The sequence below is a fragment of the Hyaena hyaena genome, unplaced genomic scaffold (genome assembly GCF_003009895.1).
Source record: "Hyaena hyaena isolate Hyena2069 unplaced genomic scaffold, ASM300989v1 scaffold_501, whole genome shotgun sequence".
Classification (NCBI taxonomy): Eukaryota; Metazoa; Chordata; class Mammalia; order Carnivora; family Hyaenidae; genus Hyaena; species Hyaena hyaena.
In genome coordinates this window covers 755,019-778,132 of record NW_024081135.1, presented here as the reverse complement: position 1 = coordinate 778,132, position 23,114 = coordinate 755,019, and the positions used below count along the sequence as shown (strand labels likewise).

At 58.3% G+C, this 23,114-nt stretch overlaps 1 protein-coding gene across 3 annotated transcripts in view; it reads right to left on the bottom strand.

Moving 5' to 3' along the window:
- Window positions 1–6,751: 6,751 nt before the first annotated feature.
- The window catches only part of FBLN2 (fibulin 2), a 79,934-nt gene continuing 63,571 nt past the window's right edge, over window positions 6,752–23,114 (bottom strand). For all 3 annotated transcript variants that reach the window (XM_039254957.1, XM_039254959.1, XM_039254958.1), the window contains 9 exons: window positions 20,098–20,232; window positions 18,681–18,818; window positions 16,344–16,487; window positions 16,089–16,217; window positions 15,593–15,718; window positions 13,665–13,781; window positions 13,039–13,167; window positions 10,228–10,351; window positions 6,752–7,660 (listed from right to left, as the gene is read on the bottom strand). In XM_039254957.1, the coding sequence (XP_039110888.1) occupies window positions 7,303–7,660; window positions 10,228–10,351; window positions 13,039–13,167; window positions 13,665–13,781; window positions 15,593–15,718; window positions 16,089–16,217; window positions 16,344–16,487; window positions 18,681–18,818; window positions 20,098–20,232 (1,400 nt within the window). In that variant the 3' untranslated portion in view covers window positions 6,752–7,302. The remainder of the gene's footprint in view (window positions 7,661–10,227; window positions 10,352–13,038; window positions 13,168–13,664; window positions 13,782–15,592; window positions 15,719–16,088; window positions 16,218–16,343; window positions 16,488–18,680; window positions 18,819–20,097; window positions 20,233–23,114) is intronic.

Genomic DNA, 23,114 nt, shown 5'->3' with positions numbered 1-23,114 from the left:
ACACTGACAGCACGCACCCTTGATATGGTGTGGCATCTGGAGCCTTCCTCCCACCACACCACAGTCCCTGTAGCATCATGAGGAATACTACAGACAATTCCAGGGGATGGCGTCTCACCATGAACCTGATAACGCTCTTCCAAATGCCAGTGTCACCACAGACCAGGCAAGTCCAGCAAGCTATCGGGGCCAAGAGGAGCCATGACTAACGGTAAGGTGGTACCTTGGGTGGTGTCCAGGGATGAAGAAGGGTACTGACTCACAACCAAGGAAATTTGAATGCATGGCTGACACTAGTTCATAAAAGCATCTCCGTGTTGGCTCATTCCTTATGATGAACGTGCAGAATAGTGTAAGATGCTAACAATAAAGAAAATTGGGTGGGGAGGTGTGTGGGAACTGTCTGCACTATCTGTGCACTTTTTCTATAAATCTAAAACTATTCTAAAATAAAGGGTTTGGGGCACCTGGGTGGCTCAGTCGGTTGAGCATCCGACTTCAGCTCATGGTCTCACGGTTCGTGGGTTTGAGCCCCGCGTCAGGCTCTGTGCTGACAGCTCAGGGCTTGGAGCCTGCCTCAGACTGTGTCTCCCTCTCTCTCAGCTCCTTCCCCACTAGCGCTCTGTTGTATTTATGTATTTAAAAAATATATACACACCCAAAGTACTGGCTTTCCAAAGCTCCTCCTAACAGAGATACACATCAAAGATGTCAGGATGGAGGCCTGGAGGGGCAGGCTAGGGATACAGACCCAGACCCCAGGGACACCCATGGGGTGTCTGCCCCAAGGTCTGAAAACCAGTGCAACAGAAAGGCAGTGTCCCTGGTGCTCCCTGCGTGGCCCCTGTGCATGGACACAACAGTCATCCCTCGTGGGTCCCAGGAGGGAGGTGAGTGCTGTGATGGTGCACATCGACACAGACCACCCCCCAAAACCCCACGGCTGTGGGTGTCTCTGTCTCTGGTTGGAGGTCGAGCACAGCTGGGCCCCAGAGGCACCAGGAAGCCTCAGCAGGGAGGGCAGGGGGCAGGTGGTGGCCTGTTGGAAGATCTGGTGTCGGGGGGGGCGGGGGCTGGGCTCCACCTGACGCACAGCCATGAATTGCTGCCCATCCCCTGGGTCTGGGGGGTGGAGTGTGTGCAGAAGAGCAGAGAAAATAAACAGGAGCACAAAGTCACCGGTTTGGGTTAAGATAGTTCCAGCAGGCTTGGCTAGCATGACAAGTGAGCCACTGGCTGGTTTCAGAGGAGAGGAAGACAGGGGCCTGGACACGAGACAAGGCTGGAGTAATAAGACCAGGTCCAAGGGCCCTATCCCAACGAGGCACTGCCGTCCCCAGAGGGATGCGCCCCTCTGAGGAGCCGCCCTCAGGCCTGTAATCCATTCTCCAGACCGCAGCCAGAGGGATGCTGTACAACACAAAACTGGCCCTGTCCACACCCTGCAGGGCTTCAGCAACACCCCTGCCCCAGCCAAGGCCTCCCTATCCATCCTCCAGTCGTTCCCTGTGCTGCTCACCAGGTCTCAGGCAGGTCAGCCTTTGTGCCCATCTCGGGAGCTTTGCACATGCTGTTCCCTTTGCCTGGCATACCCTTCCCCACTCTTTACTGCATCTTGCTGGATTTTCCTGTTGCACTGGACAGACAACTCAACCAGACTAGCTGACACAGAAAGAGAGTAACGACAGGGAAATCCAAAGGCTGCTGTGATGCAGGCCGGGTGGGGCTCTGGGCTCAGGCGCTCCCATCTCCCATCGGGGCTGTGGGCTCCTGCTTCAGCTTTTCACCTGCAGCAACCTGGGGGCCCACCCAGGAACCGATCACGGTAGCAGGAACATGGGTGCTCATTGGCCAAGGCCGAGCATGGATGGACCCCAAGGTGTGGGCCGGGGGTCCCAAACAAAAAGGGAGGCCCTGTGCTCAATGCCAGGGTCTGGTGCTGCATGGGCAGATGCAGATGCCCTGAAAAGTCCACTCCTTTGGCCTTCCACCTTCCAGAGGCACCTCCCTCCCACTGTGAACTCCCAAACACGCTCACACATCAATCAAAAGCAGCAAAGCCAAGCCTCGCGGGGTCTAAGCCTCAGCTCTCTGGTGGCAGTAATGTGGGTGTTACTCCTCGTGATAAGTCACCCTACATACCCAATGTCCACGGTAGAAAGAGGCAGATAACAGTCCAAGAATCCCCATCGCGTTCGTACCCTTGGACGCTTTCTCATGAGATCAACTTCAAGTTCAGCTTGTCTCTTGCTGTGGGATCACAAGGACAGCAGAAAGAGTGGTCAAGCCAATGCTATCTGACCTCCTTAGTTTTCCTTCTAAGACCTTGAATGATATGGTGCATTCTCCACCACCAGACAGCAAGAAGTACCATCTTCTGGGCCACAGCAGGGGCGCCCCACCTCTCCCCATCACTCGGCCAGCTCCACGTTTAGGGCTTCCCCTTTCTAACACCGCACTCCTGGTCCCCTTTTCCACATAGGCTGCTGAGTGGCGAACGAGAGAAACCCCAACCTAAACCAGCATATGCAGAAAGGGGTTCACAGACACGTAATCCAGCTCCTCAGTCCGCCCCCCCCGTCCCCCCAGTAAACTAGTGTCTCCTTCCCCTCTCTCCCCTGGTCCCTTGAACCTTTTTGCTCGGATCGGTTGCAAAAGGGATGACATCACAGGGTAACTTTCACATCATCAGCACCTTCCATCTGTGTGTGTGCATGAATTCAGCTCTCAAACTTACTCCAAGACTGGATTAAATGTGCCAGGCCTTTGTTAGGGGAAGTGCCTGGGAGAGAGACTGGGGAGAGGTCTGGGCAAAACCCCGGGGGAGGGAGAGGGGAGAGAGAAGCACTGAGCGGGAGCATTCCCGACGCCGTCAGTCTAAAGAAGCTGAGCAGAACTGTTGGGAGTCCTCTGTCCACAGTCGGCCGTCCATCAGAGAGCTGTGTCTGCTAGGCAGGCACCTGCCTCAGTACCCTGCAAAGCCCAGCCCCTAGCTGGGAGCACCCCTTGGGAAGTGTGTGTTCTTGCAACATGGTAACAGCTTGCAAAGCTTGGGCATCTGGGTGGCTCAGTCTGGTGAGTGTCCAACTTCGAATCACGGTTTGTGGGTTCAAGCCCCGCATCGGGTTCTGTTCTGACAGTTCAGAGCCTGGAGCCTGCTTCCGATTCTGTGTCTCCCTCTCTCTCTTGCCCCTCCCCCACTTATTCTCCCTCTCTCTCTCAAAAATAAGTAAACATTAAAAAAAAAAAAAAAGCATGGCAGCTGAGGTCTTGGCTCACTTAAGGCCCCATACTTGGAGGTCTGCAAGGTGGCACTTTCCCTCTCCACCAAGGGTCCAGAGCTGACCCAGAGGGGACTGCTGATAATCGTTTTCTCCCTCCTCTGCCATCAAAAAAGTCCCCGCACACCTTTTTCAGGAGCTGGGGGCTGACCTGGTGGTTTGACCCATACCCCGTCCCACAACACCTTGCAATTTCACACCTTGACCATCATGCCCGTCGCGGTCTGGGGTTGCTGCCTGCGCCTGTTTACACGCCCAGCAGCGCAAGAGCTCCTGATGTGGCCGGGGCTCCTCACTACTGTGTCACTGTGTCCCCACTGTGTCCGAGCAGCCCCACCCCCTCTGCTGACCAGGCTCAGTGACCCCATCAGTCCTCACCTACTCGTCCCGGTCATATGAGGTGACCAAACCGCCTGGACAGTGGCTGTCACAGGTAGGCTGATGGGACCTTTGCCATTGCCCCTGGGAAAAGTGTGCTCTCCTCTAGGAACCAGGACCTCCAATCCTAGGGAGTCCCGAGCGGCAAGGACAGGAAGACAGACCCACTGAGTGGCAGGCTTGGATCCCAGGTCCTTCCCTCGGGACACAGGGTCAGAGGGGGTTTCCAATTTGACGCGCCACACCCCAAAGGCTGCCCCCCGTCGTTTTAGCACCCTTCCCTCCAGCTGGAACTCCACCTGCACCTTTAGAACGCCGTTCCCACACTCTGTGAGGCTGGCGGCGTCCGAGGCACGCGGCACGCGTGTGACCCATGGGTCCCGCGGTCGTGGGCCGGTGTCTCAGCTCTTCCCCTGTGCGGTGGAGAGCCACATGCTCTGTGGGCCCTCAGACTGTGCTTCTTGCTGAGCGGCCATCTGTCCTGGAACAGAAGGGGGCCAAAGGAGTCCCCTGGCTACCAAGCTGTCTCCTTGCAGAAGCGACGGGGGCTCAGTGTTCGTCCCTGCTGCATTCAGAGGCACATGACCTCTGTTGTGTGTCCCGCTGGGGTGGCCTGTCGTGAAGACTGGCTAACATCACCCAGATGAACCATTCTGTTCCCCTGGCCGGCCACCATGCTTCCCCGGTAGATGCTTAGTGGTTGGCATTAACGTGTCACACAAACGTCTTCACACCTGTGCCCACTCCCATGTCTCTACCCGCAGGCCTCTGCCCAGAACTCTTGTCCCCAGTCACCCCACCATCCTGTGTCCAGGCCTCTGCCAGATAGCCCGCCGATGGCCACCACCCATACAATCTCACCTCACCTTCTCCTTCCACACAAAGTGGCTGGCTGGGACACTGCCCACAGCACCACCCACTGGGAAGACGCTCCCTGTCCACTGTCTCCCAAGGATGTGTCTGGATGAGGCCGTTATGCAGGTGCGTCCATTTCCAATTTGCACTCGTACTGAGGTGACCATTCCTAGAACCAAGCTCTGGCATTTTCTTCCTCTTCCAGCCAGTTGTAGACAAACCGCCACATGGCAAAGGGAACAGGCCTGGAGCACGGGTGGCATGGAGGGTCTGAACCACTGCTCAGGAAGCCTCTGGTCCTGCTCAGGCTCACCCCTGGGTCCCTGTGGTCAGCTGTGTGGTCTCCTCTAGTGCCCAGATGAACACATCTGGCCCAAGTGGGAAGGCGGCTTGCTCTCTCTGGATGCGCTGCAGACCCCGTTCCTGCTCCGGCCCCACTCAAAACCCAGCTTCTGTGACCACTCAGATTCAGCCATCAGTTTTGTCCAGGCTGCAGAGAGAGACCTGGGTTCCTCGCCCAGGTGTCAATTCCCCCGTCCCCAAACAAAGTGCCCCGAAGTCGGTGAAGTCCTGCTTGTCCAGCCTTTCATTCTGGCTCTGCTGGCCAAGCACCCTCAAAATCCATCTCAGAGGGGCTCTCTGGTCATCACCTGCCGGACAGTGTTTGCAGCTCTCGGGTGTGCAGTCCGTCTCCTTCTCCATTAAGCCCAGCACATCTCCCACCCAGTGATGCTGGGATTTAACCCCAGCTATTGGCCTGGCAGCCGGGAGAGGTGAGGGCAGCTCCCGAGCGGGCACAGGCTGACTTGCCGAGTAGCGGCCAGCCCCCTCTGCATCTCTAGAGAGTCAAGTGCCCAGATGCTTCCCTCCATTTTCAGGGCCTTGGGTGTCTCACTCTGGGGCCCTTAGGTTCCCATGACTGATCTCGGCTGAGCAGCAAATGCCCATGGGGCTCCATGACTCCCACAACCAACCAGGTCTGCAGCCCGCCACTCAGGTGTGCCTGTCCTTCCCCGGCAGATGCAAGCCGCCTTTGCAGGGCTCCGCCTCGCCCTCAGCCATTACCAGTTAGCACCCCACATCTCCTTGCCCCTCTCTCTGCAGGCCAGTACAATCTGGCAGTAGCCAGCCAGTTCCGCTGCCTTTACGAGCATGGCTCCCTCACAGTTTTCAGATGTATGCACCGTCGCACCTGCCGCAGCGGCCCCTCCACCGGAACCACACGCTGCGGGTGAAATCGCTATCACTGGTGCCTCCGCCTTGTGCCAGGGACCTCACACGCCCTGAACTCCAACGGCTCTGGTGAGCCTCCCTGTTGCGTGACCCTCCGTGGGGATGATCACGGATGTGTAAGGAGGCTTACAGCAACAACCTCCGAGGCCGCCTCGTGCCTGCCCTTAACAAGTTTTAAATAATTGCCGCATCTTAAATTGGAAGATTGTACCTCAAAATGTGGCCTGGGAGGTTGTCTGGAAGAATGAGAACATCCAGCTGAGTGGTGCAGGTTCCCAGATGGCAGTGTGGCTGGCGCTGTGCGGCACACACGTGTGCACACACACGCACACAGAGACGCGTGCCCAGCTGTTTCATGACAGACAGCCTTCCCTCCCCTGCCAGGTGTAGAGCACTGGGGTACTGTCCCTTGTGTTCTGCAGAGTAAATGCCACCTGCCACCCAGCGCGTTTCATTCAAGCATTCAAGTCCCCTGGAGTCACACGCTCCCCAAATCTGAAATCCACTGGCTTAGAGAAAGAGCCAAGGGGAGTGGCAAAAGTGGGGGGAAGGGCTCTGACCTGGGCCCAGACGCCCGTGTGGCCTTGGGCCGGGCCCTTCCCTTCCCAGCCCTCTGCCTTTGCCCAAATCCCCAGAAACCCACCCGGGAGAAAAAAGATGAATCCTCTCATCTTTGGGGCTCCTGTGCAAGCCCTCTGTGTGACCGGATGTTTGCAGGCCCCCATGGCCCCGACGGGTTCTTGAGCGTCTGCAGGTACGCAGAGTAACAATCCAGCGGAGGTCCACACATGGGGAAGGAGGTGGAAAAGGAGAAGAAAGGACCCCAAAGTGAGCATGTGTTTACACTGCGATCCCCTCACCCCCGGGAGCTCCTGGTTCGGGGCTAGGCCCCCGAGTAAAACCTCGAGGGAGGCTCCAACCAACAGACGCGTGGCTCAGGCTGGGAGCCCGAGACACGCAGATGCCATCGGCAAACACAAACACTTCACAAAACAAGTAAAGGCTCGTCTTTTTTCACTTTTTTATTTTATAACCCTCTGTTACTGTCTGAATATATTTTTTGCCATGTGTGCATACTACAATCCAACAAAAACACTTAACATGGGTTGGTTTTTTTTTTTTTAGGTAAAGAGCAAATCACAGTGGAACAGAAATATCAACTTTGGGGGACAGGTCACCCGGTGAAGTCCAGACACCCCGTCACAGCCACCGTGTTTCACCTTCAGTCACTCTTCAGCCTCTGCCCCCAACTCCAGCCACAGAGCACCTACAGCCCCTTGAACTGCCCTCAAAGCTTCCGCACGCCTCCTGTCGCCACACTCCCTTGCACGGGGTGGGGCCCAGGAGCAGCCCCAGGAATCCAGGAGGAAGCGAGTCAGCAACATTAAGTTAATTTACAGAGTTATAGTAAAAACCGCCACCACAACCCGGCCCCACACACATGGTGTTCAGTAACCATGGAGAGGTGCCCACTGCAGGGCCACGGGGGCCAGTGCAGGGACACGGCAGGAGACCCCAGGCTCCATGGCCACTGCAGGGCACTCGGGCAGGTACCTCACAGGGCAAAGGTGGTAAAGAAGATGTGCATCTTGGCCAGGAAGGTGGTAACGGAGCCCTGACGCCAAAGCTTCATCTCCACGTCCAGGGCGAAGTCCCGGGGCTCGCGCACCAAGCGCTGCAGGTAGACCACGCCAGTGTAGGCGTTGAGTGGGCGTGTGCCAAAGTAGCCCTCCTCGTTGCCCTTGGTGATGGTCAGGGAGATGGTGTCACCCGCGAAGACGGGCACCGGGCTGATGCGGAAGATGTGCGCCGGCACCAGCAGGCCTGTCTGGAAGTTGAGCTGGTAGTAGGTGATGCGCGCCGGGGAGTTCTGGCACTCCATGAAGTCATGGCACGTGGTGCGCTCACACTTCCTGTGGGGGGCACGGGGGCTGGGTCAGCAAGCCCGGGGACTCAGGTGTATCCACATGCTCCCAACCCTGACGTCCAGGCTTGAGGGCCTGCTGGCCGGCCCCAGCTCTACCAAGTTATCTTACCTTTCTGGCCCTCAGTTTCCTCATCTGTAAGATGGGCTAATAGCCTGTGATCTTGCCAGCTGGCTAGCATGAGTTAATAAACATGCAGGGCTTTGCAGACAGCCTGGCACGGTGTTAGCTGCCCTTCTTCATCGGCATGCCCACCTTGCCTTCTTCCTCTCTCCCTTCATTCTTACCTGCCTTCTTCCATCTTGTTTGAACTCACACACTTCCCATTTGCACAGACTCCCTGGGCACAGCGTTTTGCTTATGTCCATCATCTTCCAAATTCCTTTTCTTGTGCAACTGACTCTCCATTGGAGCCATTTCCTTTCCTGACTCGGAACGGCCTGCCCTTCTCCAGGGGAAGCTGAGGACCAGGGCTGATGGCTCACGTGGGGCTCCAAGTCACCCACTCCTGAGGAAGCCTGGAGGCTCGGCCCTGCTACACAGCAGTGACGATGGGAAGACAGCCTCCACCAAATCCCACGGGGGCCTCCATTTCTAAGCACAGCACCTGTCTGTCTCTTCTTGGCTCTCGGAGCTACTAAGTCACCATCTACAAGCTCACTGCTTCCCACAGGGACACTGCTCAGGTTCTAGGGCCCAGAGGGTCCTCCCAGCAGAGTTCCCGGACTAGTGAACCGATGCACACAGCTACACCGGCGCCATAACAACCACCACGTCACCAGCCACAGGGGCACTGAGGCCACAAAGCACAGCTTGCCTTTCCTCACCCCATACTCGCACCTGCCACCAGGTGCCGCTGCTCTCATCCCCGAGTTCCAGGAGGGGCCGCTAAGATAAGCAGAAGGGAGGCTACCCTTCCGGGTTGCTCCAACCACACCCCCCTGAATGTCCCAAAAAGCACGCACGTGGTCGTTAGGGTGCCTGTAACGGGGAAAACGGCAAACTGCCAGCAGGACAGCGGGGAATCACGGATGCATCTATGCTGGGACACCCTACTTGTGGCGTGCTGCACGCACCGACGGGAGAGCACTTCTGTTGCTGAAATACTTTTCTTAATGTTTATTCATTTCTGAGAGAGGGAGAGAGAGTGCACAAGCAGGGGAGGGGTAGAGAGAGAGGGAGAGAGGCTCTGAAGTGGGCTCTGAGCCGACTTGCATCACAGACCGTAAGATCATGACCTGAGCCGAAGTTGGACACTCAACTGACTGAGTCCCCCAGGCGTCCCTGTTGTTGAAACATTTTAAAAGCATGTGTCAAATTTGCAATTCTAAAAACACACATCTGGAAAATACCTTACAAAGTAAAATACAGTGGGAAACAACTGAATTATAGGGAAAACAAAGCACTTTATGAAAATGTATGTTTAGTAAAGAAAGAACAGGCATCCAAACTCAGCTCAGGTCATGATCTCACAATTTTTTTTTAAATGTTTTTTTTATTTCTGAGAGAGAGAGAGGGACAACATAAGCAGGGAGGGTCAGATAGAGAGGGAGACGCAGAATCTGAAACAGGCTCCAGGCTCTGAGCTAGCTGTCAGCACAGAGCCCGACGCGGGGCTCGAACCCACGAACCATGAGATCACGACCTGAGCTGAAGTCGGACGCCCAACCGACTAAGCCACCCAGGCGCCCTCACGATCTCACAACTTACAAGTCAAGCCCCGAGTCCAGCTCTGTCAGAGCCTGGAACCTGCTTTGGATTCTGTGTCTCCCTCTCTCTCTGCCCCTCCCCTGCTTGTACTCTGTCTCTGTTTCTCTGCCAAAAATAAGGAAGGAAGGAAGGGAGGAAGGGAAGGAGGGAGGAAGGAAGGAAGGAAGGGACAGGAAGTGCTACAAAATGCCAAGCAGTTATCAACAAGAACTGTGGTCACCCATCCGTAAGATGGTCCCACCTCCTGGTGGTCACACCTCCTGCATGGTGGACTGTGTGGCCAGTGGCAGAAGGGACGGTATGTCACTTCTCACATTAGATGAGATTAGGTTACAAAGGACTGTCACATGCTCTCCTGATGACCGGTGCCGGGGGAAGGCCACGTCACAAGCAGCCTCGCAGAGAGGCCCACACGGGGAGGAGCCTGCTGCCCAGAGCCAGGTGAGTGAGCGGCAGGGTCCCGCAGGCCCAGTCAAGCCTTCTGATGACAGACTCCAGGGGACTTTGAGCTGGAAGTCCCCAGAGCTGCTCCCAGCTTCCTGACCCTCCAAACCGCTGAGACAATAACCTCTGTAAAGGGGCTCAGCGCTGGGATACCGCGTCACACGGCAGCAACTCACCAGTGCGTGTGCGTGTGTGTGCATGCGTGTGTGCATATGTGTGTGTGCAGGAGTGGAGACTCTCCGAGTTTTCTCCCCTTCGCTCCCTACACCCTGAGCTTTCTGCAAGGTGCTTCTACTTGTGACTTGTGTGGTCGGGAGCAGCGGGGGGGGGAGGCCTCTCCCCTGGGCAGCTGGAGATAGGTGCTGGGGGGGCCCAGGACCGAGGCTGGGGGGGGCACTCACGTTTCGGAGACGCGCACGTAGTTCGGGGGGCACTCGAAGCGCAGGCAGCGGAAGCCGCCCCTGATGTTGTAGCAGGTCTCGGCCTCAGAGCAATTGTGGGTGCCCAGTGCACACTCATCCAGGTCTGCGGGGTGGGGAGGTGAGGGTGAGGGAGGCAGCCCCCAGCTGGGGGCAGGAGTCACACCAGCACCCCCACGCTGGAGGCCTGGGTCTCCACTGTGAGAACACAGCTCCCAGACTGCCCTACGCCACATGCACCCACCCAGCAGCCGAGGACCCTGCTCTGATCAGGCTCTGTGTCCCCTGAGGGCTTCCCCTGACCCCAGAATAAAGACTTCATCCCTTCATCGACACCACAGGGCCCCTCAGGCCCTTCTCTGTCTGAGCATCTCTCCTTCCCCCTGGGCTGCATCCCTGTGGGACCTGTCTGGGGTGCTCAACACCCTGACCCCGATCCGCCTCAGGGACTTTGTACATGCGCTTCCCGCTACTGGAACGGTTTCCCCACATCTTCCCATGGCTGGCTCCTTATCATCTCTCGGGTCTTGACTCAGGGTCACCTCCTGCAGGACACCCTCCCTGCCCACCCTGTAGCAGCCCCCACCCCCATTTCATTCTCCTACTTCTGTCCTGCTCTGAAACACACACCACTTTGTGTGTCCTGCGTCCAGCCCCCTCCTCAGTGTGAGCCAGAAGCCAGGGTGCATGTCATTCTTGGTCCTCTGGTGGCCTCAGCACCCAGCAGAGTGCCTGGCACGGAGTGGGTGCTCCGCACATACTGCTGGATGGAAGTGTGGGACCCATCCCTGGTAAACACAGGCTCTAAGAGGCACAGCTAGAAAGCCCCCCCACAAACTGCAGACACGATCACGCTCCCTGTGCACACTCACACCAACAGGCACGCGGCCAAGCACGCCACGTGCTCAGTCAACCTACACAGAATCACAGACACACACACACAGGGAGGGCCCTTTCAGGATGCTGAAATACACATACACACGCACACACATATGCAGAAATGTATGGATAAACATCTGACAGCTCAGAGACGCACTCATGGGGGGTGCACGTGTGTGTGCGCGCGCGCGTGTGTGTGTGCATAGGCAACCTGTAAGTCAAGTAGGATAAAATTAATGGGATCCAGAGACCCCTTCTGTTAAGATCAGCTGCTCAGCTCAGACAGTGACCCCCAGGGGCCCCAGGGGCTGTCCCAGGGGTGAGGGGGCAAAGCCCATCAGGAGCTTTCCTGGGAGGCTCTGGGCTCTCTCTCCAATCCTCCACACTGACCCAGTTTAGAGATTTCTCCTCACTTAATCCTCACGCCAGGCCTGTGGGGTGAGGGGCGTGGGGCTCCCCAGACACAGGCGGGAGCCGAGGCTCAGAGAGGGGCGCAGCCTTGCTCAAGGCCACACAGCAGTCAGCAGGCAGCTGGGGCTGGAAGTGGGGGTCCAGCTGTGATGCTGCGCCTACTCCTCACGATAGCAGCCACCACGGTGGGGCGGCTATAACAGCGGCGGCTGAGCCACATCCCGAGTCTACCACCTGATGTCCGTCCAATGCGTGAGGCCCTCTGCGCTCACTCACCTGTCCTCACAGCCCCACCAGCCAGGAACCGAGTCACCCCCCACCCTCACACGTGCTCAGGGCTATGCAGCTGCAGTACGACAGAGCCAGGGCTCAAGCCCCCAACCCGGCCCACACTCTACAATGTTGGCCACCACCGTCCGTGGCGACAGATCAGCTGATGCTCATTCACCTCTCCAAGCCGCCTTCCCTTCCCTCCTACACAAACTGGGTTGTGATCCCGATTTCCCAGGGTGGCACAAAGGCGAGTGGGAGAAAAGCCAGTGGGACCAGGAGGGGTGGTTGTTGTCCTGACGGCTCATTAACTGAGTCCACATGAAGGGAGGGCCTCCTGCTCCTTCGGCCCCAGCTATGCTCGGGCCGCCCACAAATGGGCAGGGTGAGACAGGAAGCAGGAGGGAGCTGCTTCATGCTGCCCACCCACCCGGGGCTGATGGAGATGCCTAAGAGGAGGGATGAGCGCCAAGGGTCAGCACCACGCAGCCTGGCCCTCCCCACGCTCACAGGGAGCTGCCACGGGACTTCCTGTGACCCCGGGGTCCTCGCCCCTCAGTGCTGCCAGGCCCCTTGTGTGTGCGGGGCCCTGGACCCCAGAGCCTCACTTGGAGAGGTCAGGACAAAGGGAGAGCCGGACAAGGCCATATACCCAGGGGGTATCACTGCAGCCTCACCCGAGACAGCAAAGCGCCATCCACAGCTCGGATGGGCAGGAATGGGGGACAAACTCAGCGGCAAGATTACGAGTATTGCTAAAAGCTAGCCCTTACCGCGTGGGATGCTGATTCGGGCTTTACATACACTAGAAACAAAGGCAGAATTCAAGCTGATTCTCAGCATGACCGTAGCTAACATCATACTATGTGGGGTGCATGCTATCTGCATAGCTCAGGCCCGTGTCTGTCTGCAAGCTTAGAAGATGCAGCTGTCTGGGGATGGAGACTACAACCCCTGAGGCTACCCTTCAGGTCCCTTGCCTACCTTTCAGGACCACCACTCACAATCCCGGTCCCCCTCCCAGGAGAGGGCCCAGAGCTGAGCCCAAGCCTGGAAGCCTAGCCCGAGCTGGGTGGAACAGAAGACAGACTGTCTCCTTCCTCATCCCAGGCACAGACCTCAGGTAATGTGGCCACCAGTGGAATCGGCCACTCCCTGTTTGTGCACTAGGCGTCAGGGCTCCAATTGAACAGCAAGCTGAGCAAGGCTTCCTGTGCCTGGCCCCTCACTTACCCTTGCAGGACCTCCCGTTGGCCGTCATGGTGTAGCCCCGCTCTGGGCATGCACACTGGTAGCTCCCTGGCACGTTGACACAGCGGAAGGTACAGAGGATGCCGGCACCCTGAGCACACTCATCAATGTCTGTCAGAGAAGTTCAGTTCCCGTGAACCCCCTGTACCTGCGGGGTCCGGCCACAGCCCTGGAGCCTAGGGCTCCAATTTTTTACCAATGAAAACAACAGGGCTCAGGGAGGGGGAAAGAGTTACCAAAACCCACACCGCAAAACAGGACTCCCATTCCAGTGCTCATTCCCGGGTGCTGCCCCATAATTGCTACTATCAGTGCAGGGCCAAGAAGTTACCAGACACCGGCCTGGACGAGGTACTTAACCTCATGCGTCACATCATCGAGGCCAGAACCATCACTGCTGCATTACAAAGGAGGTGCCTAAGGTCAGGGGTAGGAAGCCCTCACCCCGGGTCACACAGCCAAGCAGATCACAGGGCTTGGAATCCCGCTCTAATATGAAGCTAAAGCCTTTGTGTGTCCTGTGTGGTCCCAACCTGGCAAGGGGTCTCTGGGAGCACACATGGGGGGAGTACCTCTCAGTAGGGGCGCCCCTGGGCAGAGGAGAATACCTGTGCAGGTGTGCCCGTCCTCAGCCAGCTGGTAGCCCTGGCGACAGTAGCACTGGTAGGAGCCATAGATGTTGGTGCACTCCTGGCTGCAGCGCTGGGTCTCACACTCATTCACATCTGCAGGGGGACCAGCCTGCAGTCAAGGCAGAGTCCTCCCAGCCCAGCAGTGAGGGCCTTAGGGCCCAGCTCACCTAGAGCCTTAACCTGGGACATCATTAACTCCGGCCTGTCTTGGGGGCCAGCAGGGAATGAAAGACCCGGGAAAGGGCAGGGAGCCCACCTGGGGCTTGCAGCTGAGGCAGGGGCAGGGCTGGGGCTTGCTGGTGGAGGCTCAGCCTGCTGGCTAGAGGAGGCAGTGGCTACAGATGGGGTTCAGATCTCCCTGGTGGGGAGCTAGATGCTGCCCTACTGAGAGTCCATAGCACCTGGTAGAGATGACTCTGGGAAACATCACCTACGTGCTCTCCCCTAGAGAACTGGGTCCTCACCTGCCTGTCCTGATCCCCAGGCCTGGCACTGCATGGGGCTGGGGGTGGGGGGAAGAGTAAGAGTGCACATGGGGGCATATGGGCCAAACAATGTCGGAGAGAATGAATGAAAGGTCAATTCAAGGCTCAGACTGAACATGTGCTGGACTCTGAGCTCCTTGAAGCAGGGACTTGGCTTTCACTCACCCAACCAGGAACCGCTGGGCTCTTACAACACGCAAGGGTCTGTGCTGAATTTAGGGACTGAGCCGTGAACAAGACAGACAAAATCTCCACTTTGTGGAGCATATGTTAGCATGCGTGTTGGTAAAGAAGGGGGAGAAACTCACTAAAGGAGTAAAATAACTAGTGTGTCCAAAGGTGCAAGTGCTGTGGGGCAAGGGGAGGGACAGGGAGTGTGTCTGGGAGGGCTCACACTTTGCAGTCACGTGGGCACCTCGGGGAAACGTTCCAGGTAGAAGGCACAGCACAAGCAAAGGCCCTGGGGTAAGAGTGTGCCTGGTGCCATCAAGGGATGGCAAGGAAGCCAGCCTGGGACCTCCCTCCTTCCTTCACCCACTCCCTCCCTCACCCCTCCACCAGGAAACCTGAGGACCTCCCTCCTTCCCTCGCCTACTCCCTCACCCCTCCACCATGCTGCCTCAGGACCTCCCTCTTCCCTCGCCTACCCCCTCACCCCTCCACCGGGCCATCTCAGGACCTCCCTCCTTACCAGTCCTGCCTGACCTGACCACGCCACGAACAGACATAGGAACAGGGTGACAGTCCCTCACACGTCACTCCCGCCATTAGCCGTGGCCCCATCTCACATGTGTGAGAACTTGGCCTCAGATGCCAGCCCCGCGGGTAGGGTCCAGTCCATTCACATGCTTGGCTTAACTCACAGTGTGTCTTTTAAAAGTTTAAATCCATTGTAACACGTAAAATCTCAGCAGATTTTACACAGACATCTAAACTTCCAGCCTCTGGAAAACCAGGAGGATCGGGCCACCCTGGATGGGCACTGCTGGGCGGCGTCTCTACAGGTGACATGTGGCTACTGCTATTCGGTGGCCACTGGGCTCTCCAGGTGGCCAACAACCCTCCCTTAGGCTGCACTCACTTCCGTCCCCTGCCTGGACTCCCAGGCTGTGCAATCGTGACCAGGAACAGAGCCCATGGAGGGCGGAGGCTGGGCTGCCATCCGTGTCTGAAAGGAGCTCCTATCTGGGGTACAGACGCCTCGGAAACCCAGCCCCTCGGGTCTGAGATGGCCTCCGGGAGGGAGCAAACAGCCGGACCAGCTGAGGCCGGGGAGCGTTTGCAGAAGTTGGGGAGTGGCACGAGGTAGGGATGGGCCGGCGACTGCGTGAGGCCAGGGGCCGGGCAGGGCGGCTTTCCACAGTGGGTACCACCTGCATGGGGTCAGGGGTGGGGGTCGGAGGGCGGGGTCAGTGGCACCTTCGCAGCGCTTGCCGTCGGCAGCCAGCACGAAGCCAGAGGCGCAGGAGCAGCGGTAGGAGCCCAGGGTGTTCTCACACGTGTGCTGGCACAGGCGGCCCGGCGAGCTCCAGCACTCGTTCACATCTGCGGGCGAGCGGCACAGGGTGGGCGGCCTGCAGCGCCAATGGGGTGGCCCGGGGGCCAGCTGCCTCCACCCCCGGGGAGAAGAGGGGGCTGGGTGAGGCCAGGGACCTGGACAGGGAACAGGAGCCGCGAAAAGACCAGGGCAGAGGAGAAGGGCAGCGGGGGTGCTGGACGGAGGCAGAGACAGAGGGACGGACGGACACAGAGAGGGGCAGGGGAGGAGGGTGCCAGGGACCAAAGACAAGCGAGCAGGCAGCATCAGCGGTCAAGCCGGGGCGCCCACCAGGAGGGAGGCAGGAGGGAGAGGCCTGCGGGCTGGCCAGGCCAGGTGCACAGCACACAGGGGACCCGGCCACCAGGGCCCACCTACCCACGCAGGCCCGGCCGAAGGCGTCCCGCTGGAAGCCAACTTTGCAGTCACAGCGGTAGGAGCCAGGGAGGTTGTGACACACCTGCCCCTCACCACACTGGTGCACGCCGGTCTCACACTCGTTCACGTCTGCCGGAAGGAGGCGAGGAGAGTGTCCTGAGGCCCCAGCTCTCCCTCCGCAAGGGCCTCCCATAGGCCCAGGAGCCCACAGAGCCCCGGGCTGGAAGGGAGGCGGGAAGGGAGGCAGCACCGTACCCACACACTTGGTCCCGTCCTGGCTGGCGTGGTAGCCACGGCCGCAGAGCAGCGGGTTCCTCTGGCACGTGTAGGAGCCCACGGTGTTGATGCAGCTAAAGCCTGGCCGACAGGGCTCGGACAGCGAGGTACACTCGTTGATGTCTGCGGAAGTGACACAGGTGACGAGGGGCCTGGCACACACAGGGAGGTGGCCGGTGTGGGGCTCCAGGCCAGCCCTGGACAGGCCTGCAGGGTCACACTCTCCCTGTCCTGGGTCTTAGGACCCCAGGGCCCTCTCCTCCAAGCAGGAGCCCTTCCTACATTCTTCTCACGGCTGCCCTGATGAGGCAGCTGAAGGCAGAAGCCCCCCCACTACAGCTTAGAGCTGAGCCCCAGGCTACCTACAGTTAGATCATGCCCCTGCTCTGCATTTTCCTGCCAAACTGTCAAGCTCATCGTCCATCTATTGCCCCAGCCTATTTCCTCATCATCCCATGATGCCCCCAGGCCACCACAGGGCCTTGGCACATGCTGTCACCCCTTCTCTGGCCAGCACTGCCCTCAGATATTTTCATGGCTGGCTTCCTCTCTTCCTCAGGCCCTTTCCCAATGCCACCTCCACCCATTCTAGGTAGGTGAGCCTGCCCCCCTTTGTAAGACTGTATTCTCTACTTGCTTTATTATTTATCAAAGCACCTTTGAATAGCTGCCACTTCTATAACTATGTTTGCCTATTCATTCCCTCCTGCTCTGAAATGTCTCATTAAAGTGCTAGAACTCCCTGGGGCAACTGAGGCACCCAGTCAGTTAAGCATCTGACTCCCTGGGGTGCCTGGGTGGCTCAGTCAGTTTAAGGGTCCAACTTTTTTTTTTAATTTTTTTAATGTTTTATTTATTTTTGAGATAGAGAGACAGCATGAGCGGGGAGGGTCAGAGAAAGAAGGAGTCACAGAATCTGAAGACAGGCTCCAGGCTCTGAGCTAGCTGTCAGCACAGAGCCCGATACAGGGCTTGAACCCATGAGCCGTGAGATCATGACCTGAGCCGAAGTTGGATGCTTAACCAACTGAGCCACCCAGGAGCCCCAAGGGTCCAACTCTTGATGTCGGTTCAGGTCATGATCTTGCAGGTTGTAGGATCGAGCCCTGTGTCAGGCTTCCTGCCGAGCATGGAGCCTGCTTGGGATTCTCATTCTCTCTCTCCCACCCCCACCCTGACCCTGCTCATTCTCTCTCTCTCAAAATAAAATGGACTTAAGAAAAAGTGCTAGAACTCCCTAACACCTAGAAGGAGGCACATAGCAGGTGCTCTGAAAATGTTGTCAACGAATGAATCACTGAGAAACTGTCAGCAATGGAACAGACCCCTCCCCACCCTGCCCTGACCCTTGCTGGGTATCCCAGGGCAGACCGCACGGACCTTCGCATGCCCATGACCCTGCAGTGACCCCACGGCATTGCGAGGATCACACAGTGAGAAGCCCTAAAGGGGGAGCCCCAGAAACAGCTCCAGCTCCCAGACTGGCTTAGAGAGACCCTCTAAAAGTCTTGAGAAAGGCTTCAGGTAGAGCCAAAGCTTCCCATGTCCCTAAGTGTCTTCCCCGGGAGATGAAGACGTCTGTCCCCCATGCCGCCCTCACGAGAAAGGTGTGTGACAGAAGCTGCACACTCACACACCCCCAGCTTCTGTCCACACTCAGCAGCCAGCCTTGCTCACCGGTCTGTCCTTCCGTGTCTCCTTCTGCGTGTTTCACCCCCCACCCCCACCAACAAGGTTGAGCACAGCCTTGGCCATGCCAAGAGGCCATCAGTCCCACGGGGGCTCCGGTGCCCTGCCGCTGGGCCAGACGCACTCAGGAGCCCTGGGGGAAGAGAGGCTGCAGGCCAGCAGCTCGGTGGAAGGAGCTGGAGAGTGTGAGACCCCAGACACACGCAGGGACACTAGGTCCCACCTGTCAAGCTGCAGGCCTTCACCCTGAGTGCCGCAAGGCCTCGCTAGCATTCTCTGCAAATGGAAACTGTAGCGAGTATCACATGCAGAGGAGACAGTAACTTTTGTGGCAGCTGTGTTCCAGCTGCGTGTGTGTTTTTATCAGGTCAAGGTACAGAAACATTCCAGGGAGCCAGCTAGGTTAAAAGAATCGGATTCACGTTCATCCCCACAGATGGGTAAGCAGATAAGCAGAGGCCACAAGATAAGAACTCAGCAAAGGTCAGACCCCTGGGGATAGTAAGTTCCGTTTCCCAAGTGCCTCCTGGGGCCAGGCACTGACACACTGAGGCTGGAAGAGGGCCAAGCAGCAAGCCGGGGGGGCCCCTGCGCCCCTCCCGGAGCCCACCCCGGGGCCCCGCTCACCCACGCAGTTGCCCTCGGGGTCCTGCAGGAAGCCGTCCATGCAGCGCTGCCGCGCCTGGCAGTAGAAGGAGCCCTCGGTGTTCTGACATGTGAAGCCCGGCTGGCAGTTGTGTTTGCCCAGCTCACACTCGTCCACATCTGCCACGCAGAGGCGGGGTGTCAGGGCTGGGGGTTGGGGGCTGGCAGGTGCCTGTCCACACTCCCCACCGTGCCCTTGATGTGCCATCACCGCACTGACAGAGCTCCTCTGGGGACCCAGCACTGTCCTGAGCCCTCTGAGGTGGATTTACTAGAGCTCACAACCCCAGGAGGGTGCTGTGACAAACCCTGTCCTAACCAGGGGGGACTGAGGCACACACAGGGTTGGACAGCTCGGCGGCACGGGGCTGGGCTCCACACTTCCCGGGGCAGGCACGCTGGGCCTCCTCTGCAGATGTACCCTTATAGGAGGGCCGCTCACACGGTCAGCGGCCCACTCGGTTCTGCTGACTGCCAGGCGGACGACCGTGTGTGCATCTGTCTGGGCCCCCACCACCTGCCCTTCCCCCTAGCCATGCCCTGTGTGGTTTCCAGGGCCTCTACCACTCGGTGCCAGCAGTCCCGGCTCTGGGAGGCCCGGCACATGGTTCCAGGCACCCAGGTGGGAGCCAGGCACGGCCCCCACCCAGGGACCACCAAGTGCCTGAGGAGGCAGCCCCTCCACACCTCTGAGAAGGAGGCAGCCAGCACCCTGAGAAGCCAGAGCGGCAGTGGGTGTGAGACACGTCCAGGGGGTGGTGCCCCTCGCAAGGTGGGGGGGTGCTGGTCCTGGGTCCATGTGTGTGCACACGTGTGTGAGGGGACTGAGCTCACCCCTCCCCCCAGCTCAGGGCTTGGTAAGCCGCCTTCCTGAGCTCACGCCCGACTGAGCCACTCCTCATCCATGGCTTGCAGGGTTTGCAACAATCCTGCACCTCTGTGGATTGTACCTCTTTGGAGACATTCTTCAGGATATTTTTAGTTAACAAAAAAAAACTGTTTCCCATCACGTGTGAAGCAGACTCCACCCCTCACGTGTGAAGCAGACTCCACCCCCTCCCTAAGGGGGCCTGCAAACCCTGCCCCCGTCCTTCCACACTCTAAGCCCGCAGGCCACCCTGAGACTTTCTATTCTTTGACCAAGCAGAGATCTCCCCTCTCCTGAAAGGCCTCATACTTCCTGTTCCCTCTGCCTGGAACCCCGTGACCCCATGTCAGGATTCCTCTGAGGTCACCTCCACAGGGGGCCTCTTTGGACCCCCACCTAAGTGAACCCCCAGGCTTCAGCCCCCCCTCCACACCCCCCACTTGCTTGTGCAGCCTGTCTCCCTCATCAGGAGAGGGCCGAGGGCCAGAGTCAGGGGGCAGCAGGGGCGGGCATCCCGCCTCCCCTCCTCACCTGTGCACTCGCCGTCCTTGAGCGCATAGCCAGGCTCACAGGTGAGAGCCTTGTAGCAGCGGAAGGAGCCCACGGTGTTCATGCAATGCTCTCCCCGGCTGCAGGTGTGCAGGTCCGCCACACACTCATTGATGTCTGCAGGGAGAGCGGGCCGTCAGAGGCGCAGCCAGCCCTGTCCTCGAGACCTCAGGTGCTCACCACCTAGAGACTTGCACGTGGCTGGCATCCACCTGTCTGTGCATCCATTCATTCAACAAAGATTTATCAAGCAGAGCACATCCATCGGTGACTGAGACAGCACATCCCTGGGAGGGCGGTGGCCATGAGCGCCGTGGAGAAAACAGAGCAGGGCCAAAAAAATGAGGAGGTGGGGGGCGGCTGGGAGGTCACAGAGGGATCCTCCGATAAGAGGGCCTTTGAGCAAGCATTTGAAGGGGTGACAGAATGAGCCCAGTGGACATTCCAGGCAGAGGGGACAATGGATGCAGGGCCCTGAGGAGGGAGTCTGCCAGGCAGATTCAAGGACTGGCCGGGGGTGGGGGGGTGTGGTTGGGGGGCGGTGGCTGCAGGGAAGAGAAGAGAAGAGCATGTGTGCAGGTGGCCAAGCAAAGTGGAGGCCACGGTGACTCGTTTGTGGCAGGGTCCCCTGGCTGGGTGTGAATGCCCCGGGGGGAGCGTGGATGACAGGGCTCAGACCACCACCCACGGAGGCCAGGAGAAGCCATCTGGTTCTGGAAATGCTGCGAAGGTAGAACCGGCTGGACTCACTGATGGATGAGACAGACTTGAGGAAGAAAGAGGAGCGGACAGGTGTGCAGAGCTTTCTGGCTGAGCAGCCAGACAGGCAGGGGTGCCAGCACTGGGGATGGGGCGGCGTCCAGAACCAGGCTGGCAGGGAAGGTCGGGAGCCCTGTGGACACACTGAGTTCAAGTGTCACGTGGCAGCCAGGCACGCATGTGAGTTCACCAAAGTGGAGACACTAACCGGGGAGTGGGCAGCTGCTGAGGCCACGTAGGGGATGGAACACAGAAGAAGCCAAGAACCCCAGCTGGGATGAGCAACTGGGAAGGGGAGGAGCCGCCAAGGTGTGCGAAGGGAGGCGGGAGCACTAGGGAGTGGGCCAGCAACTGCGCCAGGCCGGATGCTAAGGATGGCGGATGGCAGGCCAGCGCCTGCTGCATCCACGCTGCCCCTGGGGGGAGGGGCAGTCATTCACGGATGCCCTCCTCCCTTGGACCCACATTAGCCAGCACCTACTCTGAGCCTGGTGGCCAAGGGGGGGTCGGCCACAGCGCCCGCCCTCGAGGGAACTGCCAGCCTGCCGTGGGGATGCGACAGGGAGGAGAGATGCCGGGGAGGAAAGCTAGAGGCTCGGAGCCCTGGACTGTCAGAGTCACTTCTGGGGCACAGTGACAGGAGCCAAGTGTACGAGGATGCTAGAGACGGGGTGGAAGGGGCGGTGGGGCTGTGGGGGGAAGAGAACCTCCAGCCTCACAGGTGAGCCAAATGGCATGCCGGCCCTGCTGACCCTGACCTTGGTGGGGGTGGGGAGGCAGGACGGGTGGGGGCGGGGGTTGGGCAGCGGTTCCCAAGGAAGGCTTGATGGGGCAAGATGAAGACTTCTGGTTCACAGGATGGATGGACGGGGGAGATGTGTGCCCACAGCCCCAGAAATGCCATGGCCCCAGAGCCCCAGTAGCTTGGGAGGAACCATAGCAATAAATGACAGCAGCCGACACTAAGTGAGGTTCACTAGGGGTCTGGCGGCTCACAGATGCGGTTTCACCAATGAGGAAACGGCTCCCAGAGGGGTGGGACTGGACCAAAGTCACACAGCCTGCACGTGGCAGCAGCAAAAAGGGAACCCAGAGTACCCAGCCTAGAGCTGTGTCCTTTCCAACCTTCTCATCACCTAGCAGCACAGCTCATCTGGAACATTATTTTCCAGGGGCCAAGATGGTCCTCAAAGGGCTAGGTAAAAACAACAAACAGCAGAAGTTGCACGTCCATTATAGGTCTTCTGAACCTGGCTCCACCCTATCCCACTGTGGCTTACACACCTCCAGTGATGGGGGGCTCACTACCTATGCAGGCTGCTTAGTGTAACACATTTGTTAAATCATAACAATGATATCAAATACTCGGATGTTCTTTACACAGACTAACACGATTTCCACAGAGACTCAGGGAGATGCTATTACTATCTCATTCCACAGATGAAGAAACAGGCTCAGAGAGCTTAACTGATCTAAGGTCTTACGACATGAAAGTGCAGAGCCAGGATTTGAACCCACTGAGTCTGGCCACAGAGGTCATACTCTTCATGCAGGTGTGAATCTCCATCTCACCAGCCAGGGTTAATGACCATGCCTGGAGCTAACAGATGAAAAGCAGAAGACATTGGTACCCATGTTGTGCGTGAATAAGCGATGGAAAGAATGAGAGTGCTAACAGCTGGGAAAATGAGCAGATCAGTGGAGCAAAGAGGAAGGGCAGGAGACACCAATGCATCTGAGCAGAATGAACAAGGAGGGAGACATGAAAGAACGAGAAGGCGAGCTCATAAATTTTGCTGAATGAAATATCCCTTTGCTCTTTTAGTCCCAGAATCTGTTTTCTGGCTGTCCGGTGCCCCCTTTTAGTGCAAGATCTTCTCTCCAGGCCAGCGGGGGAGCAAGCACACCCAGGTATGGCAGGGGGCGCCCTGGGAGTGGGGAGGCAGGCCCAGGCAGGACCCGCCTTCCTCCCCCTCCCCCCCCCACACAGACACGGCCCAGACGGGAAGAGCCGCCCAGCCACCGACAAGCAGGTTCAGGAAGGTTCATGTTGTGCCGACAGCCAGGGGGGCCGGGGGCAAACATGTCTGCAGCCGCCCCTCAGCCCAGCGCCGTGGGCCCGTCTGCCCAGCGGTGGAGGGTGAGGAAGAGGACATGTCCAGGCTGGACATGGTCCCCAAGCACAAAGAAGACACACGGGGCTCTGATCACGTGCCCTGGATGCGCTCTGCAGTGTTCCT